The 20657-nt window shown below is 44.2% G+C and overlaps 1 protein-coding gene across 3 annotated transcripts in view; it reads right to left on the bottom strand.

The window, feature by feature from the left end:
- ADCY8 (adenylate cyclase 8) overlaps positions 1–20657 on the bottom strand; it is a 225969-nt gene that overhangs the window by 145885 nt on the left and 59427 nt on the right. For all 3 annotated transcript variants that reach the window (XM_027560824.1, XM_027560825.1, XM_027560823.1), the window contains exon 3: positions 11911–12041. In XM_027560824.1, the coding sequence (XP_027416625.1) occupies positions 11911–12041 (131 nt within the window). The remainder of the gene's footprint in view (positions 1–11910; positions 12042–20657) is intronic.

Here is a 20657-nt window from a genome sequence, read left to right as displayed (position 1 = left end):
CAATGTTTAAAAAGATTTATTTCATTTTATTTATTTATTCAGCTGTACTGGATCTTAGTTGTGCAGATGGCATCTTCGATCTTTGTTGCAGTATGCAGGGTCTTTAGTTGTGGCATGGGGGGTCTCGTTCCCTGACCAGGGATCAAACCTCGGCCCCCCTCATTGGGAGCTCAGAGTCTTAACCACTGAACCAGCAAGGAAGTCGTCTTTAGATGTCAATTTAAAAGCTATTGCTTTAATTAATTAATTAATGCCTTATTTAAGCAAATATTTATGTGACCCGCTACACACTGTGCTAGAAAATTGTATTAAATGATAAAGAATGCCCAGGACCTGTCCTCAAGATCCTCAGAGGATGGGGAATGGAGTTGGGCAGTCAAAGAGAAAAACAAAAACATCACAGGCAATGACTGCTGTAATGGAAAGACTCATGGAGGGGCTTGACCAGCCACTGGAGGATCAGGAGTTTCCTAGCGAAGCAAAGTCCAGGTGGAGTCTTGAATGATCGAGGGCAGGGTCCCCAGCCTCTGGGATCTGAGGCCTGGGGATGTGCGGTGGAGCCGATGTAATAATAATAGAAATAAAGTGCACAATAAATGGAATGCACTTGAATCATTCAAAACCATCCCCCGTGCACGCCCTGGTCTGTGGAAAAACTGTCTTCCAGGAAACTGGTCCTTGGTGCCAAAAAGGCTGGGGACTGCTGCTCTAGAGAACTTGATGGTAAAGTGAATAAAAGAATGGGTGCAAGAGATCAGCACATACTAGGGTCTGGTTGGAGAACGAGCAAACGTACCAGGGTTCTGCAAGAATTCAAAGACAGCTTGTCAAAGGGTAGTTTTGAGCAAGGAAGGTGGGAAGAGGAGAGGGAGAGGGGAGAGAAAGAGAGAGAGAAGGAGGGAGGAAGGGAGAGAGAGAGACAAGCTCAGAGGAGAGAACAGGGGGATAATATAGAAGGGCTGGATGAGCCAGGTTGATGAATACAGACTTTTTCCTGACCATGATGGAAAGCGAGTGAAGGGTTTTAAGCATGGGAACGATACCTTTAGGTTGTTCCTGTGTGAGGCTTCCTCTGGAAGAGTCACCACACTGCTACAGTCCTCTACAGTTTTCTGGTGGTATAGCATCTGGTTACACGCATAGGATTTGTGTCTAGACAGACGGGGGTTCAAATCCCAGCTCAACCACTTATGAATACTATGGACTTCTCCAAGCCTTTGTCTACTGGAGATCATTTCAGCACCTACTTCACTGGTAGGTAGTGAGTGTTTAGCGCAGTGTCTGGCATAGTTAGTGCCCCATAAATGTGTCAGCTCTTGGCATCACTGTTGTACAAAAGTGCACTATAACTGAATGGTTGAATGGAGGAGAGAGAGACAAGCAGCGAAATAGAGGAAAATCTGACTGTTAACTGGATTATTTATCACCCGAAGTTAAAAGGATTCCTAGCTGTGGGCAAAAGCCTGAAACAACAGTAGCAGCAATACTCAGAGAGTATAGACTGTGGACTTGATACTGTTCTAGGAGTTCTACATGTAGGAACTCATTCATTCCTCATAACAACCTATGAGGGAGGATCTAGGATGATCATCTCCATTTTACAGATAAGGAAGCTGAAGCCTGAGTAACTTGGCAACACACATGAAAAGCTGGGGTTTGAACCAGACAACCTAGCTCTGGAAACTTTACTCTTTTTAAAAAATCTTTTGGCCGTGCCACGTATCACGTGGGTCCCCAGTCAGGGATCAAACCCACATCCCCTGTATTAGAAGCACAGACTCTTAACTACTAGACAGCCAGGGAGTCTATACTCTACAACTATAGTATGCTACCTTTGAAATAAGCCATCATCCTCACACACATGGGAAGTGGAAGGGTCCAGAGACCGTCTAGTAGAACTGCTCACTTTATGGACCTATTTGCCCCAAACTACTAATATCTGTCTATGGAAGGAATGGTTCATTCATTCATTTAACAGCTAATAAATTAAATGCCTACTATGTGTCAGATCCTGGAGATACAATGGAGAGCAGAAAGTACAATCACAACCCTTATGGAACAAGGAGCCTACTGAAAGAAGAAATAGAATCTTTAAGAACAAAGGGCATAAAGGTTTCAGACATGCTGTTTCAACAGCATCATTTTTGTGTGTGGTCTTCTGAACACACGTTGCTTTATGCACCTGTGTCTGTACAGGGCGTGCCTGCTCCCTGGCATAGCTTTCTTTCCTTTTACTAACTACTAAAATCCTACTTGTCTGCACCCCAGTGTTCACTGTAGCACTGTCTACAACAGCCAAGACCTGGAAACAACCTAATTGTCCATCAACAGAGGAGTGGATAAAGAGGATGTGGCACATATAACAAGGGAGTATAACTCAGCCATAAAGAGGGATGAAGCTGTGCCATTTGCAGAGACCTAGAGACTGTCATACAGAGTGGAGTAAGGCAGAAGGAGAAAAACAAATATCCTGTATTGATGCATGTATATGAGATCTAGAAAAGGGTACCAATGAACCTATCTGCAAAGCAGAAATAGAGACATAGTCATAGAGAACAAACGTATGGACACCAAGGGCGGAAATGGGAGTGGGATGAAATGGGAGATTGGAATTGACATACATAAACTATTGATGAAAGTGAAAGTCGCTCAATCGTGTCTGACTCTTTGCGACCCCATGGACTGTAGTCCATGGAATTCTCCAGGCCAGAATACTGGAGTCGGTAGCCTTTCTCTTTTCCAAGGGATCTTCCCAACCCAGGGATCGAACCCAGGTCTCCTGCACTGCAGGCAGATTCTTTACCAACTGAGCCACCAGGGAAGCCCAAGGATACTGGAGTGGGTAGCCTACCCCTCCTCCAGAGGATCCTTCTGACCCAAGAATTGAACCAGGGTCTCCTGCATTGCAGGTGGATTCTTTACCAACTCAGCTGTGAGGGAAGCTCATATGATACAAAATAGATAACTCATGAGAACCTATGTATAGTACAGGGAACTTTATTCAACACTCTGTGGTGACCTAGAAGGAAATCCAAAAAAGAGGGGCTAAACGTATATATGGACTTCCCTGGTGTCTCAGCCGGTAAAGCGTCTGTCTACAATGTGAGAGACCTGGGTTCAATCCCTGGGTTGGGAAGATTCCCTGGAGAAGGAAATGGCACCCCACTCCAGTACTTCTTGCCTTGAAAATCCCATGGACGGAGGAGCTTGGTGCAGGCTACTATCCCTGGGGTCGCAAAGAGTCGGGCACGACTGAGCGACTTCACTTCACTTCAAATGTATATGTACAGATGATTTGCTCTGCTGTACAGCAGAAACTAACATGACATTGTAAAGCAACCAAACTCCAATAAAAAATTAATAAAATAGAATCCTGGACTTCCCTGGTGGCTCAGTGGTAAAGAATCCACCTGCCAGTGGAGGACGCATGGGTCTGATCCCTGATCCAGGAAGATCCCACGTGCTGCAGAGCAACTAAGCCCAGGTACTGCAACTGCTGAGCCTGTGCTCTGGAGCCTGGGAGCAACAACTATTGAGCTCATGCGCCGCAACTACTGAAACCTGAGAGCCCTAGAGCCCGAGCTCTGCAACAAGAGAAGCCACCACAATGAGAAGCCCAGGCACCCCAACTAAGAGTAACCCCTGCTCGCCACAACTAGAGAAAAGCCTGAGCAGCAGTGAAGACCCAGTGCAGCCATAAACCAATAAATAAAACCCTTTTCAAAATGGTCCACCTTAAAAAACAATCTTTGGAAAAATAAAATAAAATCCTAGTTGTCCTTCAAGACCCCATTCATATGCTAAGATTCACCTTTGATGGAGATTTCCCCCAGCATAGCTGGTCACCACACTCTCGCTCTTTGCCTAGCCTGTGGTCTCCTCTGTCAGGGCACTAATCTAATCATGTGTGCTGGGTGTGCTCCATCCATAGGTAAAGAACAGGAAGAGCGTCACCTCTGTATCCCAAACCTTAGCACGTGGTGGGCCTCATGAAATATTCCCTGAACTGAAACAACAGAAATCTTCAGAATTAAATCTTCCTTCCTCAGAGTGGTCATAGCCACCACTGGCATCCCCTGGCACCTGCTTAGAAATGCAGAATCTCAGGCCCCACCCCAGACCCTCTGAGTCAGAATCGAACAAAAATTTAACAAGAGCCCCAGGTGATTTTTGTGCATGCTTAGTTATGCAATAAGTTTGTCGAATAAAAGATAAGAAGAAACCAATGCCCTGGTTCTCACTTTATTGTTCATTCTGCTACCCCCAGGTGCTGGGCTCAAGATCAGATCTTTTGACTTTAAATACAGGCTTGTAACCTTCCAAGGTGAATATACTGAAGAGGCCATATTAATTGTCAGATCTAATTTGCTTACATAAGTTGTTCATTTGGCTGAAAAAAATTAGTCACCCTGCAAATACTGTCCTCAAGGATGCTTAGCAGAATTCGCTAGACTCATTAGGAACATGAGCCGTGTGTAGACTTTTCTTCCTAACCTGTGTTTTTGGGAAGGTTATTTAACCTCTTTGAGCTTCCATTTTCTTGATAATAAAGCAGAGATCATGCAAGCTTCTCTTCAAGGTTACTCCACTTATAAATATCATTTAAATCACTTGTAAATAACAGTGTTCAGTTCAGTTCAGTCGCTCAGTCATGTCCGACTCTGCGACCCCATGAATCGCAGCACGCCAGGCCTCCCTGTCCATCACCAACTCCCGGAGTTCACTGAGACTCACGCCCATTGAGTCAGTGATGCCATCCAGCCATCTCATCCTCTGTTGTCCCCTTCTCCTCCTGCCCCCAATCCCTCCCAGCATCAGAGTCTTTTCCAGTGAGTCAACTCTTCGCATGAGGTGGCCAAAGTACTGGAGTTTCAGCTTTAGCATCATTCCTTCCAAAGAAATCCCAGGGCTGATCTCCTTCAGAATGGACTGGTTGGATCTCCTTGCAGGGTATGTAACTCCTTGTGAAAATTTTTGGGAATTGGAGAGAGGGCCACTCAAACACACCTTCAAAGCCAAGATTTCTAGCTCCACTCAATTGCATTTTGTTTATGCTGAAACCAAGCAGGTCCCTGTGGGGCTCCTGGGCACAAAAGCCTTTCTGTGCCCCCCATTTCTTGATTACACAAAATAGGGTCCATTCAGCCTCAGTGACTTTCCCTGAGTTCCAAAGGGCAGGCTCAAACAATTACTAATTAGGGAAGGGATGGGATGCAAAGACCAGGGAGGAGCAGTTAAGAAACAGTGGTGCAGCCTTGGGGCAGGGTCCTGGTTCCCCCTCAGGGGATACACACAACAATATCTTTGAGCTGTTTCCCTATACTGAAGCCCCTCCATGTAGAAGTTAACAGTATGCTGCCCACAAGCATGGAGACCCCAGACTGGTTGAAACCAGAAGGTTGATGATGCTCACATCCACTTACCTCCCTACCAGTGGATCAGAAGAGTATCCATCAGCTGATCACACCCTCTTTGAGCTATAAGACTCCTCACTGCCCCCTCCAGGTCAGCACACACTGTTTTGAGGGCAGTAGCCCACTGTGGCCCACGGCTTGACAAAGCAATAAAGCAGTTCTTTTCTACTTCACCCAAAATTCTGTCTCCAAGAATTAATTCAGTGTCTGAGTACAGAGGCTGGATTCAGCTTCAAAGTGATGATTGCCCACTTTGACAAGCCTGGCTGGGAAGAAGCAGCCAATCAAGAAATTGAGTGGACTGAGTTATGTGAGCATACGTGCAAATGTACATGCTATGGGGTCGGGTTGCAAGAGGAAGGGAGCTAGGGAGCTCGGGCAAAAAGCTAACTGTCCACCAAATCCACACCTCCCGGTCACTAGCAAAGGCCACTAGCAGGGCTCCGGCCCTCTTGTATCAGGGTGGGGTCATTAATCAGGTCCCCTCGATGGAATCTGAGCAGACTGATACGTGCCATTTCTGGGCCGAGTGTTATAAAGGCAGGTATGCCTTTTCTTTCCAAGAACAGAGTGGTGAGAACATTGACACCCATATGAAATGTAGGGGCCTTTATCCCTGAATCACCCACTGACCAGGGTATATAAGCCAGGAGGAAACTGTGTGGACAAATTATATTGAATTTATATCACTGAAAATGAGAGGTTATTTGTTAGAGCATTACCCTAACTAGCACAAGAAGAGTCTTAAATATATGGGGAGTAAGGGAAGAGAAATAGAACTGGACAGATGGGACTGGAAGCCCAAATGGTTTGCCATAAAAAGCCGAGTAGCCAGGTGGAGCTCCAGAACAAAGCTGGTGAAGTCTCAGATGTTTATAGCTGAAATCAACTTGACAGTCCAAATGTTTTGTCCATTTCAAGCAGCTAGGCTTTTGAATTAGGGAAACGGAGGTACAGAAAGACAAAATGATACCAGAGATGTGCCTCATAGGAAGTGCTCTGGGATGCATGCAAACCCGGAGCTGCTCGATGCAGTCCACCCTGGGACACTCATGTCCCCAAGCATGGCTCCTCTTACCACTCCTTATCAGGACAGGATGCAATGAGCTGTATGAAATATAACTGAGCTGGACATTTAGAGCAGACTATTTTTAGGGAAAGGTCACAACATAAAAACGACATAAAAGCAACTGAGAAGAAAGAATGATCCAGGTGGGTTGCCTGGAAGAGAGGGACAGAATGAGAACTACCTTTCAAAAATGCCACCTGCCTGCACTGGGTGTGGTCTGGGAGCCGGGGTAAGGCTGTCCTCCTCTGCTTTTTTATTTTTGAATCTCCGGTCCTATTTTAGTTTTCAGTAGCCTTGTTGTGGGCAGGAGAGGCTTCACTGCCCCACATTGAGAGCATCTTCCCAGGACCTGCGGGGCTGTGGGCATCTGACCATCAATGCCTCTATGAACAGCAGGGAGGGGCGCCTCCAGCTGCCAGGATCTTTGCACATTCTTCTCCCATTAGAAACGGCTCCTTCACCACGAGCTCAGGCTGCTGGAGAATGTAGGGCAGCAAACTCAATCTTAATTTAGTGTGGCTCCAAGTTCTGGAAAGGAATCTGGAGCACAAAAGCTCAGTTCAATGGCTGAAAATAAATGGGCGAGGTGCAGAGAGCAGAAGTAACTTTAGTTGTCCTCCACTAAGGGAAGTCCTGGAAATTGATTAATGCAGAAGGAACCCCAAACGTGTTACTTATTGAACTTAAAGCTCCCAAGTATGTTGATATGGGCATGTAGACTTCTTTATATTTTTACTTATAAATATTTACTTCTATATATTTTTAGGGTAATTTCTTTCTCTCCTCTTTCTCCATGGTGACAGGAACTTTTGTAATTTGTCATATACCTATTTTATAATACGCCATATTTCATTACAGTTATACTTCATTAAATTACATATCATTATACTTATACATAATGAGAAATGCTGGACTGGAAGAAACACAAGCTGGAATCAAGATTGCCAGGAGAAATATCAATAACCTCAGATATGCAGATGACACCACCCTTATGGCAGAAAGTGAAGAGGAACTAAAAAGCCTCTTGATGAAAGTCAAAGAGGAGAGTGAAAAAGTGGGCTTAAAGCTCAACATTCAGAAAACGAAGATCATGGCATCCGGTCCCACCACTTCATGGGAAATAGATGGGGAAACAGTGGAAACAGTGTCAGACTTTATTTTTTTGGGCTCCAAAATCACTGCAGATGGTGACCGCAGCCATGAAATTAAAAGATGCTTACTCCTTGGAAGGAAAGTTATGACCAACCTAGATAGCATATTCAAAAGCAGAGACATTACTTTGCCAACTAAGGTTCATCTAGTCAAGGCTATGGTTTTTCCTGTGGTCATGTGTGGATGTGAGAGTTGGACTGTGAAGAAGGCTGAGCACTGAAGAATTGATGCTTTTAAACTGTGGTGTTGGAGAAGACTCTTGAGAGTCTCTTGGACTGCAAGGAGTTCCAACCAGTCCATTCTGAAGGAGATCAGCCCTAGGATTTCTTTGGAAGGAATGATGCTAAAGCTGAAACCCCAGTACTTTGGCCACCTCATGTGAAGAGTTGACTCATTGGCAAAGACTCTGATGCTGGGAGGGATTGAGGGCAGAAGGAGAAGGGGACGAGAGAGGATGAGATGGCTGGATGGCATCACTGACTCGATGGACGTGAATCTGGGTGAACTCCGGGAGTTGGTGATGGACAGGGAGGCCTGGCATGCTGCGATTCATGGGGTCGCAAAGAGTCGGACACGACTGAGCGACTGATCTGATACTTATACTTGGGCTTCCCAGATGGCGCTAGCGCTAAAGAACTTGCCTGCCAATGCAGGAGATACAAGAGACATGGGTTTGATCCCTGGGTTGGGATGTTCCCTTGAACGAGGTCATGGCAACCCACATCAGTATTCTTGCCTGAAGAATCCCATGGACAGAGAAGCCTGGCAAGTTACACTCCATGGGGTCACAGAGAGTCGGACACAACTAAAGTGACTGAGCACATACGCATGTATGCTTATACATAAATCGTTATGCTATGTCAATACATACTTAATGTCATATATATCAAATATTTATTATATGTTTTGTATTTTTCATATTTATATCTCATTGTTCTGCCTTTACTTGTGCTGATTCCTCTGTCCAGGATTCCTTTCCTTGTTTTTTTTCATTTGGCTGACTCAACTTCAAAGAAGCAAATAAGAATCATCTTATCTAGGAATGTTTCTCTACCCACCTCCATCCCCACTCCAGGCCTTCTTTTTATGGTCTCTTAGCTCTTGCCTGGAAAATCCCATGGATGGAGGAGCCTGGAAGGCTGCAGTCCATGGGGTTGCTGGGAGTTGGACACGACTGAGCGACTTCACTTTCACTTTTCACTTTCATGCATTGGAGAAGGAAATGGCAACCCACTCCAGTGTTCTTGCCTGGAGAATCCCAGGGACAGGGCAGCCTGGTGAGCTGCTGTCTATGGGGTCGCAGAGTCGGACACGACTGAAGCGACTTAGCGGCAGCAGCAGCAGCATCCTTTGCTTATTTTAATAATAGAACCTCATACTGGATTATAGTTATTGGTACTGCCCTGAGCCTGTTCTGCAACTGGTATTGATGGGTTCCCATTGACTGTGGGACCAGTTCCTTGATCTGGATTGTATCTTTTTTTAGAGATGCTGTTTAACAAGGGACTCTTTGCAAACTCAAGCTTCTAAACCAGTGTATCTCAATTCTTGGCTGAGAATCTCAATGACCCATATTTAAACACCCTCTAAAGGGTGGTGGTAGAATCAAGCTTTCTGCCAGACTTACTTTCACACGAGCCCTGGCGCACCAGAAAAACACCCAGGGATGCTGGTAAGAAGGAAAAGTTGTTCTTTGGTTCTACCGAAGTCAGGAGGAAAGGAACTAAGAGGGTACACCAGTGATTTTTAGAGCTGGTCAACCTATAGATTTCCCCCAATGCTTGGGAAATTCCCACCCTATGATATTTGCTGGGAGGGAGACACAATTTTACTGGACAAGCTGAAAAGTTAGATTGTTTGCTTCTTTGTTACTTGTGGGGAATGACTGGGGCTCAGCCAATTGGACACATACGCGTGCCTCAGGCTTGCTTAACTTGAGATGCAAAGAGGCAGGGTCAGGAGGTGGTCAGAGGCAGCCAAATCCAGACTCTGGGGCTGCAGGAGGAATGCTGTGTGCAGGGGTGGAGTCTGGGACAGGGCTGGTAGCACAGGGAATGGATTCTTCAGGAACAGAGGAAGCAGCCAGTGTCCTTACTGGCCCGGTGCCCTGCTGTGACGTTGGCTGTGCTTTCAACTTCATTCTGGCCCATTTCCTGAGCCTGCCTCTCCATCCTTCCGCAGTGACTCTGGGAGCCACCACGTGGCCTTTCACTACATTTCTTTTACAACAGCCAGGGTTGGATTCTTTATTTTTTTTTAAAAAAAAGCATCAGTTTTCATTTATTTCAATTCAGAGAATAAAAATTGACTTGATTTATCTTTCATTCATTTGCTATAATGACTTAGAAAACCAATTACTAATAAATGTTTAAGAATTTTAAATTGTAAAATATTACTAAGATATTAAATATCCTATACAAAATTTTCATAAATATGTCCATAAGTAAACTTTGTATGAACCAAGGAAAAGAGAAACTATTTTTTGCTTATTTAGAGTTATAAAAAATAAGACCTTAAAACCAACAAATACTGCTCCACATTTACAAGTGATGCTGTTTTACAAATTTTTCAGCTCGTGGACTTTAACGGGATTGGATTTTTTTTTGTTTGCAACCATTAAAATGTCTGAAACAATCTACAATATGCTTAATGCTCTATGATACGCTTATACCCATCCTTCGCTTTGTATATATCTTCACTGACATAATCTGTATAAACCACTATAAGGTGGCTGTTAAAATGCCCAGTTTATAGAGGAAGATCCTGAGATACAGGTATGTAAATTGCCCACAGTCATACACAAGGAAGAGTGAGAACTGGAATTCTAAACTGGTCTGCCTCATTAAAGGGCTTCCCTGGTGGCTCAGACAGTAAAAAATCCACCTGTGATACAATAGATACTGCTTCCATCTATGGGTTGGGAAGATCCTTGGAGAAGGGAATGGCTACCATTCCTTTGGGAGGGCACTCCAGTATTCTTGCCTGGAGAATTTCATGGACAGAGAAGCCTGGTGGGCTACAGTCCGGGGTTCATGTAGTTCATGGGCTACAGTTCGACTCATGCAAAGAGTCGGACACGACTGAGTTACAATCACTTTCACTTTTTCACTGCCTCATTAAGGAGCCCCCAACCCCGCCCCTCTGATTTTCACTACATACTATATCATCTGGCACAGAGGAGGCACTGATGGATGGATGGATGGGTGAAGCAATAATAGATGGTTGGGTGGATGGATGGATGGATGAGTGGGTAGCCAAAAATATATTTGCAAAACAAAAATAAGCTGTAATCCTTTTTTGTATTGTTTTAAAGACATTATGGGATTTCCCTGGTGGCATAGATGGTAAAGAATCCACCTGCAATGTGGGAGACCCAAGTTCGATCCCTTGGTAGGGAAGATCCCCTGGAGAAGAGAAAGGCTACCCACTCCAGTATTCTTGCCTAGAGAATCCTATGAACAGAGGAGCCTGGTGGGCTACTGTCCATGGGGTTGCAAAGAGTCGGACACAACTTAATGACTAAACAACCAAATCTCTGTAGGTCGCTCAGCAAGAGCTGTGTGCATTAAGGAAGCCCCTTGACCTGATGAAGCCTCAGTGTGTTGATCTGAATGGAGAATCAAAAGACCCATTTTTTGTTGTTATAAAACAGCCTATGGGAACATGCTCAGAGCCTTGCTTGGTGTATGTGAGGTTCTAATACTTTAGTGTATCTCATAAATTCGCCAGAGTTCGAAAAAGTGGTGATGAGCATTGATGAGGAGGAACCAGGACTACAGCTCAGCTCAGAAGGGAGCCCTGAATGGGACATTCACAGCCCCTCATGACTTGACCCTTGTCTGCCAAGGTAGATGGGCTTGTTCCAGACAAGTCAGGGCATAGATAGGAATCTATACAATGGAAGTGACTTAGCATGCATAAGAAATATAAAGAAGGAACATGTGTAATCGCCCCTGAAGCCTCCAGATCATATTCTGGAATCATTTTTTCCCATAAAAGTATAAAAAGCTCTTGTTTTTCCTACTCAAAATGTAAAGGCAGGCAAGCCTGCTGCAGGGGAGCCAGGCAAGAGGTTGATTAGCAAATATAACTGCATTTCTCTGACATTCTTCTGGAGGCTCAATTTGGAAGTGTTAAACTCTCTGATGAATAATCACTAGTTAATGAGTTAATCAATCACATGAAGAAAGGCGCTGACATTTAGGCAGACAGAAATCATGGCGGTGAGGTGAGAGCAGCCAGGGCAGAGACGGAGGTGGGGGTCTTGTTGCTCACCTGACATTCTCGTAGCGATGGATGTAGATCCGGTGGAACTGATGCTGTAGGTGCTCGTCTTCCACGTTGGTCATGTCATTGATCATCTCCAGGACAACAAAACGAGGAAGCACGGACAGCACAAGTCGCTCCTGGGACAAACCAACACAAGGGTGAGAACTAAAGTATTGCTGCTCTATCAGTAAGCAAAGGACATTAGAGCCATCAAGCCATGAGATTACAGCTGCCCTGACGGTGAGCCCTGAGGGAACTCAGGATGGAGACAAAGGAGCCGCCCACTGCCAAGCCCATGTAGCAGTCAAGTGGCTGCAGCTACCCTGGACCACGCACCCTGAGGAAACTCCGATGAGGAAACACATGATACTTGTCCCAGAGAGCGGAGCTGCATATCAAAAGCATGATTTCAATGAGCCCAGATGCTCATATCTTCCCTTACATAGAAAAGCGCCAAATTCCTTAAGGAGAGATGTTTGATTTTCTTTTGTTAACAGTACTCCTTTGATGTTCCAACTACCTGGTCTCTTGTTGCAAAAACTCTTATATATCCTGGCTCCCCCTTCCGCCCTTGCCTCTTAGACAGTTTTCTCAGCATGTCTGAGATGCTGTGTTCCAGGCTTGAAATCCTCAGAAAGTCTGCTGAATAAAACACAACTGTTAGGGGAGTGGGTAAATTTCCTCGGTTCTGTCTCATCACAACAAAAATTTGAAGCGACAGACGTTAAAGCCCTCGGCACGTCACAGCTCTCGGACAGTGTTACAGCTCCGCGTTATAGCTCAGTTTTATTTAGAAAATAAAAGGAAAATACATCCTCGAGACATGAGTGTATGCTGACCCAAAAGACACAAAGAGAAAACAGAGAAAGAGAGAGAAAGAGAGACAGAGAGAGTGTGTGTACATGTGCACACACAGAGAGACCCCGGGCCCTTTGGCTCCTCTTTTATATGTTCTTTTCCTCCCCCTGGGCCTGCCCTATGTAAACTGGGCTAACCAGGACTGCTGTTTGTTCTACCTGAGGTCCCACTCAGGTCCTTGGACATTCCTTTGTTCTATTTTCGCAGTCTTTCCCCTTCCTTGTCTTTTAGCCACCGCCATTCTGGTGGTGGAAAAAGCCATCCTTTTTCCTATTCTAACTACCTAACAGTAACTATCAACTTTTAGTTTGTGCAATTTTTTTCCAGTCAACAAGGGACAGTCTTGTTAAACTGATCACTGGGTCTCAGAAGGGTAGATGAAGCATGTAGAAGTCATGGGGCTCTTGGCTGAACTTCTTGAGGAACTATTGATTTTCTACCATTCTAGGAACATGACAAATGTCTACTGAGTCCTTGTTATTTTCTGGGCGCCATGCTGAGTGTTGGTAGATGGTGGTGAACCAAATGGATGAGAGCCCTACTATTGTGAAGCTTACATTCTAAAAGGAGATACAGACATTGAATACAACACACCCAAACATGCCCACACACGTTAATGTGTAACAAATGCCAAGAAGAGCAGGTCATGATCAGAGATTATGATGGTTGATGACATGATCCAAACTGGGGGTCAGGAATGACCTTCCTGAGGAACTGACATGTAAATGAATTTCTGAAAGTTTGGAATGAGCCAGCCTTGTGTAGAGTAAGAAGAGAGCCCCAGGAAGAGCACACAGTGAGTGCAAATGTCCTGAGGCCAATGGAGAGCAATGGTGTGGCCGGAGGGTGGTAAGAGAGGAGTGTGGTGATATGCAGTGAAGTTGGAGGTGTAGATAAATGTGTCAGGCCTGCCTAAGATGTTAGCATTTAATTCCAACTAAAACCGGAAGCCACTGCATGCTACTAAGCAGAGCAATGACATAAGCTGATTGATATTTTAAAAGAACATCCTTGGCTGTGGTTTGGAGAATGAATTGTCAGAAGGGGCTAAGGGTGTGGGCACGGAGACAGGTGAGAGGTGATGGGGAGATACGGTCTACAGGACTGGCAACCAGAGGGATGGCAGGAGAGAAAGAGGCTGTAACCATGGTGATAGCTAGGTTTTTGAGTTTGGTTAATGGGAAGCATGTGCTACATTCCCTGAAACGGGGAACATGGGAGAGGAATCAGGCTCAGAAGACATCAACTCTTCCTCAAGAGGAAAGGAAACCAGACACATATAGCCTGAAAATAGGAACCCAACACTTGTCAGAAAAATGTTTTACCATGTGACCAACACGGTAGATAAAAACAAAACAACCCATTGACTAGCAACATGAACTAAATCCTAAAAAGATCTTGTGCTGTGGGAACTAGGCAAGGATCTGCTTCTTTCTTTTTCTATAATTTGCTCTAGTATGGAAAGGAGTTTAAGACAGATACATTTTATTATTATTATTAATTTTCAAAATTTAAGTATAGTTGATTGACAATGCTAATTGTGCATTAATTTCTGCTGTACACCAAAGTGATTCAGTTACACAAACATATATATATACATTCTTTTTAAATACTCTTTTCCATTATGGTTTATCATAGGATATTGAATATAGTTCTCTGTTCAAACAGTAGGACCTGGCTGTTTATCTGTTCAACCTATAACAGCTTATATCTGCTGACACCAACCATGCACTCCATGCCTCCCCCAACCCCTCCCCCTAAGACAGGTGCATTTTAATCATCATAGTTTCTCATATCTTCATAGATATTTATGGATCCTAAGTATTTTCACCATTCATTCTTTCATTTGTTCCTCACAAAACCCTGAAAAGAAGCAGGCACAAATAATTAGCTTCACTTAGCCGACAGACTGAATCAAGTCAAATCACTTGCATGACCTGAACAGTTACCACATGGCAAAGCCAGGACGCAATCCTTTGCCACGCTTTTCCTGGATGGGATTCTTGGTGAGATGGGGAAAGCCTCAGGTTCTAAGTCTGACTGGAGTTCAGATCCTGCCTTCATCCCTCAATAATAAGGTAACACTAGGTGAACTACATCCTCTCTCTGAGACTTAGTTCCCTGATTTGGGAAATAGTGATAATATCATCTACTTCACAAGGCTGCAATGAAAATTCAATGAAATAAAATACGGCAAGTGCTGGAGTTAATTCCCACCTGCTTCCTCTTTGCTCTATTTAGCCCTCCTCTCATATGAAGGGCTTTATCAATGAAGTGTCCACAGAGCTTCACATGATGAGGTTTTTCCTCTTGGGAAAGCTGTCCCATTGTGGGGCTGAGAAGCCTGCTTCCTGCAAACGCCCCTGCCTGATGTCCATTTCATGCTTATTATGCTATCTGTCAGTTTCCAGGTACTTGTGATCCAGTTCAGGTAATTGCTGCTGGATGGGAGTCGGTCCTCATCATGGCTTTGAGGGGCACTCAGAGCCTCAAAACTGTAGGTACTAAAGAAATATTTCCTAAACAAATGAGTGAATAGAGAGATGGCAGAGACTGTGTTCAGCTCATGACTGCATCTATTTCCATGGCCATCACTGTCCCTGGCATGGACTATTTAATTAATTTAATTAAATCTATTTAACTAATTATTAAATAGATTCTTTAAGTGGCAGTGCACATTCAGTCTTCAAGTATGGGATAGACACTTTATGGGAGACTTTTATTTTTTTATTTTTAGAAAACATTTTAATTTCAGTGTGTTCCCAGATGACTAAAAAATTTAAACTTATTACAAATTATCATACAGAAGAGCTTTTTATGACCAAACCATTTCATGTTTTGTTTTCTGACTATTAGTTCTGGGACACTGGTGAACAGAACAACAGATATTATTTAGGAGGTAGATGCACCTTGTTTGCAAACAGAAATAGATTTTTTGTTTGTTTCCTTTGTTTTACAATTCCAGAAACACAAGAATTTAACATTAAATACCTTTTAATAATCAACAGGGAATAATCATAATATTGTCCCCATTAATTCTGAAGATATATTTCATAAAATTCAACATCTTTATGGGAGATTTTCAAAATAAAATTTTAATAGCAAAATTCTCCAGCACCCAGGTTTGCCAGCCTCTAGCTAGTCTGGCTGGAGAAGGCAATGGCAACCCACTCCAGTACTCTTGCCTGGGAAATCCCATGGACAGAGGAACCTGGTAGGCTGCAGTCCATGGGGTCACTAAGAGTCAGACACGACTGAAAGACTTCACTTTCATTTTTCACTTTCATGCGTTGGAGAAGGAAATGGCAACCCACTCCAGTGTTCTTGCCTGGAGAATCCCAGGGACGGGGGAGCCTGGTGGGCTGCCATCTATGGGGTCGCACAGAGTCGGACACGACTGAAGTGACTTAGCAGCAGCAGCAGCGGCTAGTCTGGCTACTGCCAACTGCCCCAGCTCCCCACCCTGTAAGGCATTTTCTTCCAGATGATGGGAAATTGCCTGGAGTCTGCTTATAAAAGCCCATTTTCAACACTTCTGCTTCCCTCAGATTTGCTAGCTGCTTGAGAAACATCATTCAAATCCCCTGAAAACACAGTCTGAAAAAAAAAATGGGAAAGTTTGCCCCTTAATACAATTCCCAAGTCTTACTGAGGTAGAATATCAGATTTTCTGGCTTTGGAGATCAGAGGTACAAGACTCTCTCCTGTAGCCAGACTGTACCCTATACCCAGGGCGGCCTTTGTACTCACATTCTGCACGACTTTCTCTCCCTGGTTTTTGTCATTTGCATGAAAAGGGGCCCCCGGGTGGATTTCAAGGGCCTCAGTGGCTCCTGCCTGGACTTGCCTCTCATCTAACTGGCTCTATTCCAGTCAGCAAAATGGCTTCAGGGGCATCTATTGCTACAGCACACCCGGAGGGGGAAGTCAAGGTGAAAACAATGAGGGAGTCAGCACCCTCATTTTATGCAAATGCTTGTCCTGGAGGAGAGAAAGAAAGCAGGGCAGTCCTCTAGGCAGGCAGTACTTCCAAGCTTGCTTGCACCTATGCTTCTGAATGGCTTTGGGAAGAACTCACCATTCAGACCCTCGCAAACCGGAGACCTCCCAATACTCTCTGTACCGTAGGCCAAGCAAGGTCAACTGCAGTATAGGTCCAGGCTCTGGCGAGAGGCTTATCCTGGGGTTATAGATAATATCTTTAAAAAAATGTTTATTTATTTGTTTGCGCTGTGTCTTAGCTGCAGCATGTGGGGTCTTTAGTGGCAGCAGGCAAATTCCTAGTCAAGGTGTGTGAACTCCTACTTGCGGCTTGAGGGATCCAACTTCCTGACTAGGGACTGAACCCAGGGACCCTGGATTGGGAGCTTGGAGTCCCAGACACTGGCCCACCAGGGAAGTCCCCCATAATATTTTATTTTAAAGTGATCGCTCATTGTGTAGCAAGCCAAGTGCTTTGCATTCAGTATCTAATCAAAACTTCACATTAACCATGCATGCATGCTAAGCCACTTCAGTTGTGTCCAACTCTTTGCGACCCCATGTACCATAGCCCATCAGGCTCCTCTGTCCAAGGGTTTCTCCAGGCAAGAATGGTGGAGTGGGTTGCCATGCCCTCCTTCAGGGGATTCTTCCTGACCCAGGAATTGAACTCCTGTCTCTTAAAATCTCTTGCATTGACAGGTGTGTCCTTTACCAGGAGAGCCACCTGTTAGCCCATAGTCGTGTGAAATGGAGTATTTGCTCTTATCAATAAACAAGGATGTGACAGCCATCAGGGATTTCCGGCCTCCAAATGTGAATCTCTGAGCCCAGAGAGCACCCAAAAGGGAAAACAATGCCTGTGATCCATTTTCTGCGTCCTCCCTACAGTGAATGAGGAACCAGGGATATAAATAAACCAAGAAGCAGGATGCTGGCCCAGACATCTGAGATGCATATGAAAGGAATGATTTCAGTGAGCCCAGACACTGGCATTTTCCCATACATACTGCTGCTACTGCTGCTGCTAAGTCGCTTCAGTCGTGTCCGACTCTGTGCGACCCCATAGACAGCAGCCCATTAGGCTCCTCTGTCCCTGGGATTCTCCAGGCAAGAATACTGGAGTGGGTTTCCATTTTCTTCTCCAATGAATGAAAGTGAAAAGTGAAAGTGAAGAGCACCAAATTCCTCAATTTGAGATACCTGATTTTCCTTAATTAACAATAACCTTTTGATGTTAAGACTACCTGCCTTTTGTTGCAAACTTCTATCTAACCTGATTCCTCCCCACCCGCCTCCTCGCAACAGTTCTCTCGGGGTCACTTGAGATACTGTCTCCTGGGCTTGAAGTCCTGAGAATTCCAAATACAAAATACAAATACCAAATACAAAATAACTCTCAATTTCCAGGTTGTGACTATTTTTTAATTGACAGTGGGTTACTATCTTCATTGCATTTTATTGATATATATAAGATGTTGAGATTTAAAGAATTTAAGCCAAATGAAGCAGTTCAGAGTCACACAGTTGGTAAGTGCATAGTGAAGATTCAAGCCCATTTCTTTTTCCTTTGACACTTAGATTATAATTCATCCGTTTATTCACTTGTTTCTCATGTCAAGGTGTAGGTGCTATGTGACAGGTGCAGGGCTGGGCTTGGAGACTAGGCAGTAGGCAAAACCAGACACGGTAGTCACCTTTGCTGAGATAATATTCTAGAGGTAATGAATGGTAAATAAAAATATGGAGTAAGAATACAGGGTGCTGTTTATATAAAGATGGAATTGAACACTTTGGAAAGACTGGGCAATATTGCATAGCTAGAACACTGCACCCAAACTAGATGTCAGCAAGCCAGCCATTCACATTTGTGGGAAAAAGAATAAAAATCCAGAAATCACTCTGATCATTTTGAGAGTACTTTTAAACATGTGGCTCCATTTTAAAGAGCTAGAAAATTTGACTGATGCATTAGTAGCTGTGGTCTCTGTAAGAAAAAACAGACCTCTGCTTGAAAAATACCTTGGCCTTATTTTAAGAGACCAGATAATGAACTTACTCTATGTTTAAATTACAAATAAAATATTTAAATTGAGTTCCCATAAGCTCCCATTTCAACCTACTTTTTCAATTTACCGAGCAGCCTCCCATCCAGATGACTTCAGCTAAAGGGATTTTACAATTCTTAATTGGGTGTCTGTCACCCTCCCTAAGGGCTCCCTGGGCGTCACTAGTGGTGAAGAACCCTCCTGCGAATGCAGGAAATGTAAGAGACGAGGGTTCGATCCCTGGTTCGGGAAGATCCCCTGGAGGAGGACACAGCAACCCACTCCAGTATTCTTGTCTGGAGACTTCCATGGACAGAGGAGCCTGGAAGGCTACAGTCCATACACAGGTTTGCAAAGAGTTGGACATGACTGAAACGACTTAGCGTAGCACAGCACCCTCCCTAAACTGGGAAGCATTTGGGAGCAAAAAGGATGTTTTTTTCCACCTCCAGAAACCAACACAGGCTTAGTGAGGAAGTGGCTATATTATCTGATTCCTTTGGTGATAAAGAGACAGATATCCTAGTTGACACAGCTGAAGCAAAATCAGGCTTTATCATAACTATCCTGATGTCTTAAGGAATCTAGGGGCAAAACCTGGACTTTGGAAACAAAAAGACCCAGAGACCCATGACTCTTTCCCTAAAACTTGGGTTTCTTCTTCTCCTGAAGGTCAGCTTCATCCTCCTCTCTGACTTCTCAGCCACTGGGAGCTCTTGGTCCTTATCCTTTGGTCATTTTTGAGAAAATTCTTGCAGAGTTCAAGATGCAAAATGTTTGCTCAGGGGCTCTGCTTGGGTCAAACATCTAGTTCATGCTCACGGTGCAGGATCAGGACAAAGATTATGGCGTTAATGGGGTGATCATTATAACAGGGGATCTTCCTGGTGGGTTCAGTGGTTAGGACTCTGCACTTTCACTGCTGAGGGCCAAGGTTCAATCCCCGGTCAGGGAACTATGATCCCACAGGCTGTGCAGAGCAACCAAATAAGTAAATAAAAGGATTAAGGTTGTTCTGCTTTTTATTATCACCATTCATTGGCAGTTTTAAACAATGTCAGCCATAAAATACCCCTGTTCACTCCCAAGACGATTGCTTAGCAGAGAACTTGGCATATAGGACACCTGTAGATCCATCCATGATGTGGCAATGCACACCTCTGTCATCCATCTCACCCTGGCCGAGGCTCAGCACATCCGTGGCAACCGTTAGCTGAGGGTCTAGTCTGATGTATCAACCGCTATAACTTGATGAAATAAAAAGGAAGGCACTTTCTTTTGCCCTTTGGGAATGCAATGATAAACCAAAGGCAATATGACACTCGGGGAGATGCTATGTTCTCCTAAAGGCATTTAGTCAAATGTGAGGAATAAAGAACACATTTGTTAGCCCAGAAGACATTAGGTACTAAACCTGCTGCTAAGTAGCCTCTCTTGAAAATCTTTTAAGCACTTCTTAAGGCTTGAGATTTCAGTCTTTTCAGAGAATGCTAAAAGGCTCTTTTCCACAAAGTTCACTACTTTTCTCAGACGCAGATAACACGATTAAGCATTGTGCTATTTTCAATAAAAAGATGTTGGTATGTAGGTCAGAAATCACAATCAGAAGAACTAAATTTTTTTTGGCGTGCGCTCACTAATTTTCTGATCTTGGACAAATTACTTAAATGTCTTTGAATCTGAGTTTTCAGGTATAAAGTGGAAGGAAGTGTTAGTCACTAAGTTATGTCCAACTCTTTGTGATCCTATGGCCTGTAGCCCACTAGGCTGCTCTGTCTATGGAAGGCTCCAGGCCAGAATACTGGAGTGGGTTGCCATTCTCTTCTCCAAAGGGTCTTCTTGACTCAGGGGTTGAAACCGGGACTT

This window comes from Bos indicus x Bos taurus, chromosome 14, assembly GCF_003369695.1.
Source record: "Bos indicus x Bos taurus breed Angus x Brahman F1 hybrid chromosome 14, Bos_hybrid_MaternalHap_v2.0, whole genome shotgun sequence".
Classification (NCBI taxonomy): domain Eukaryota; kingdom Metazoa; phylum Chordata; class Mammalia; order Artiodactyla; family Bovidae; genus Bos; species Bos indicus x Bos taurus.
The sequence above is the reverse complement of the archived record's forward strand: the minus strand, read 5'-3'. Positions and strand labels throughout refer to the sequence as shown.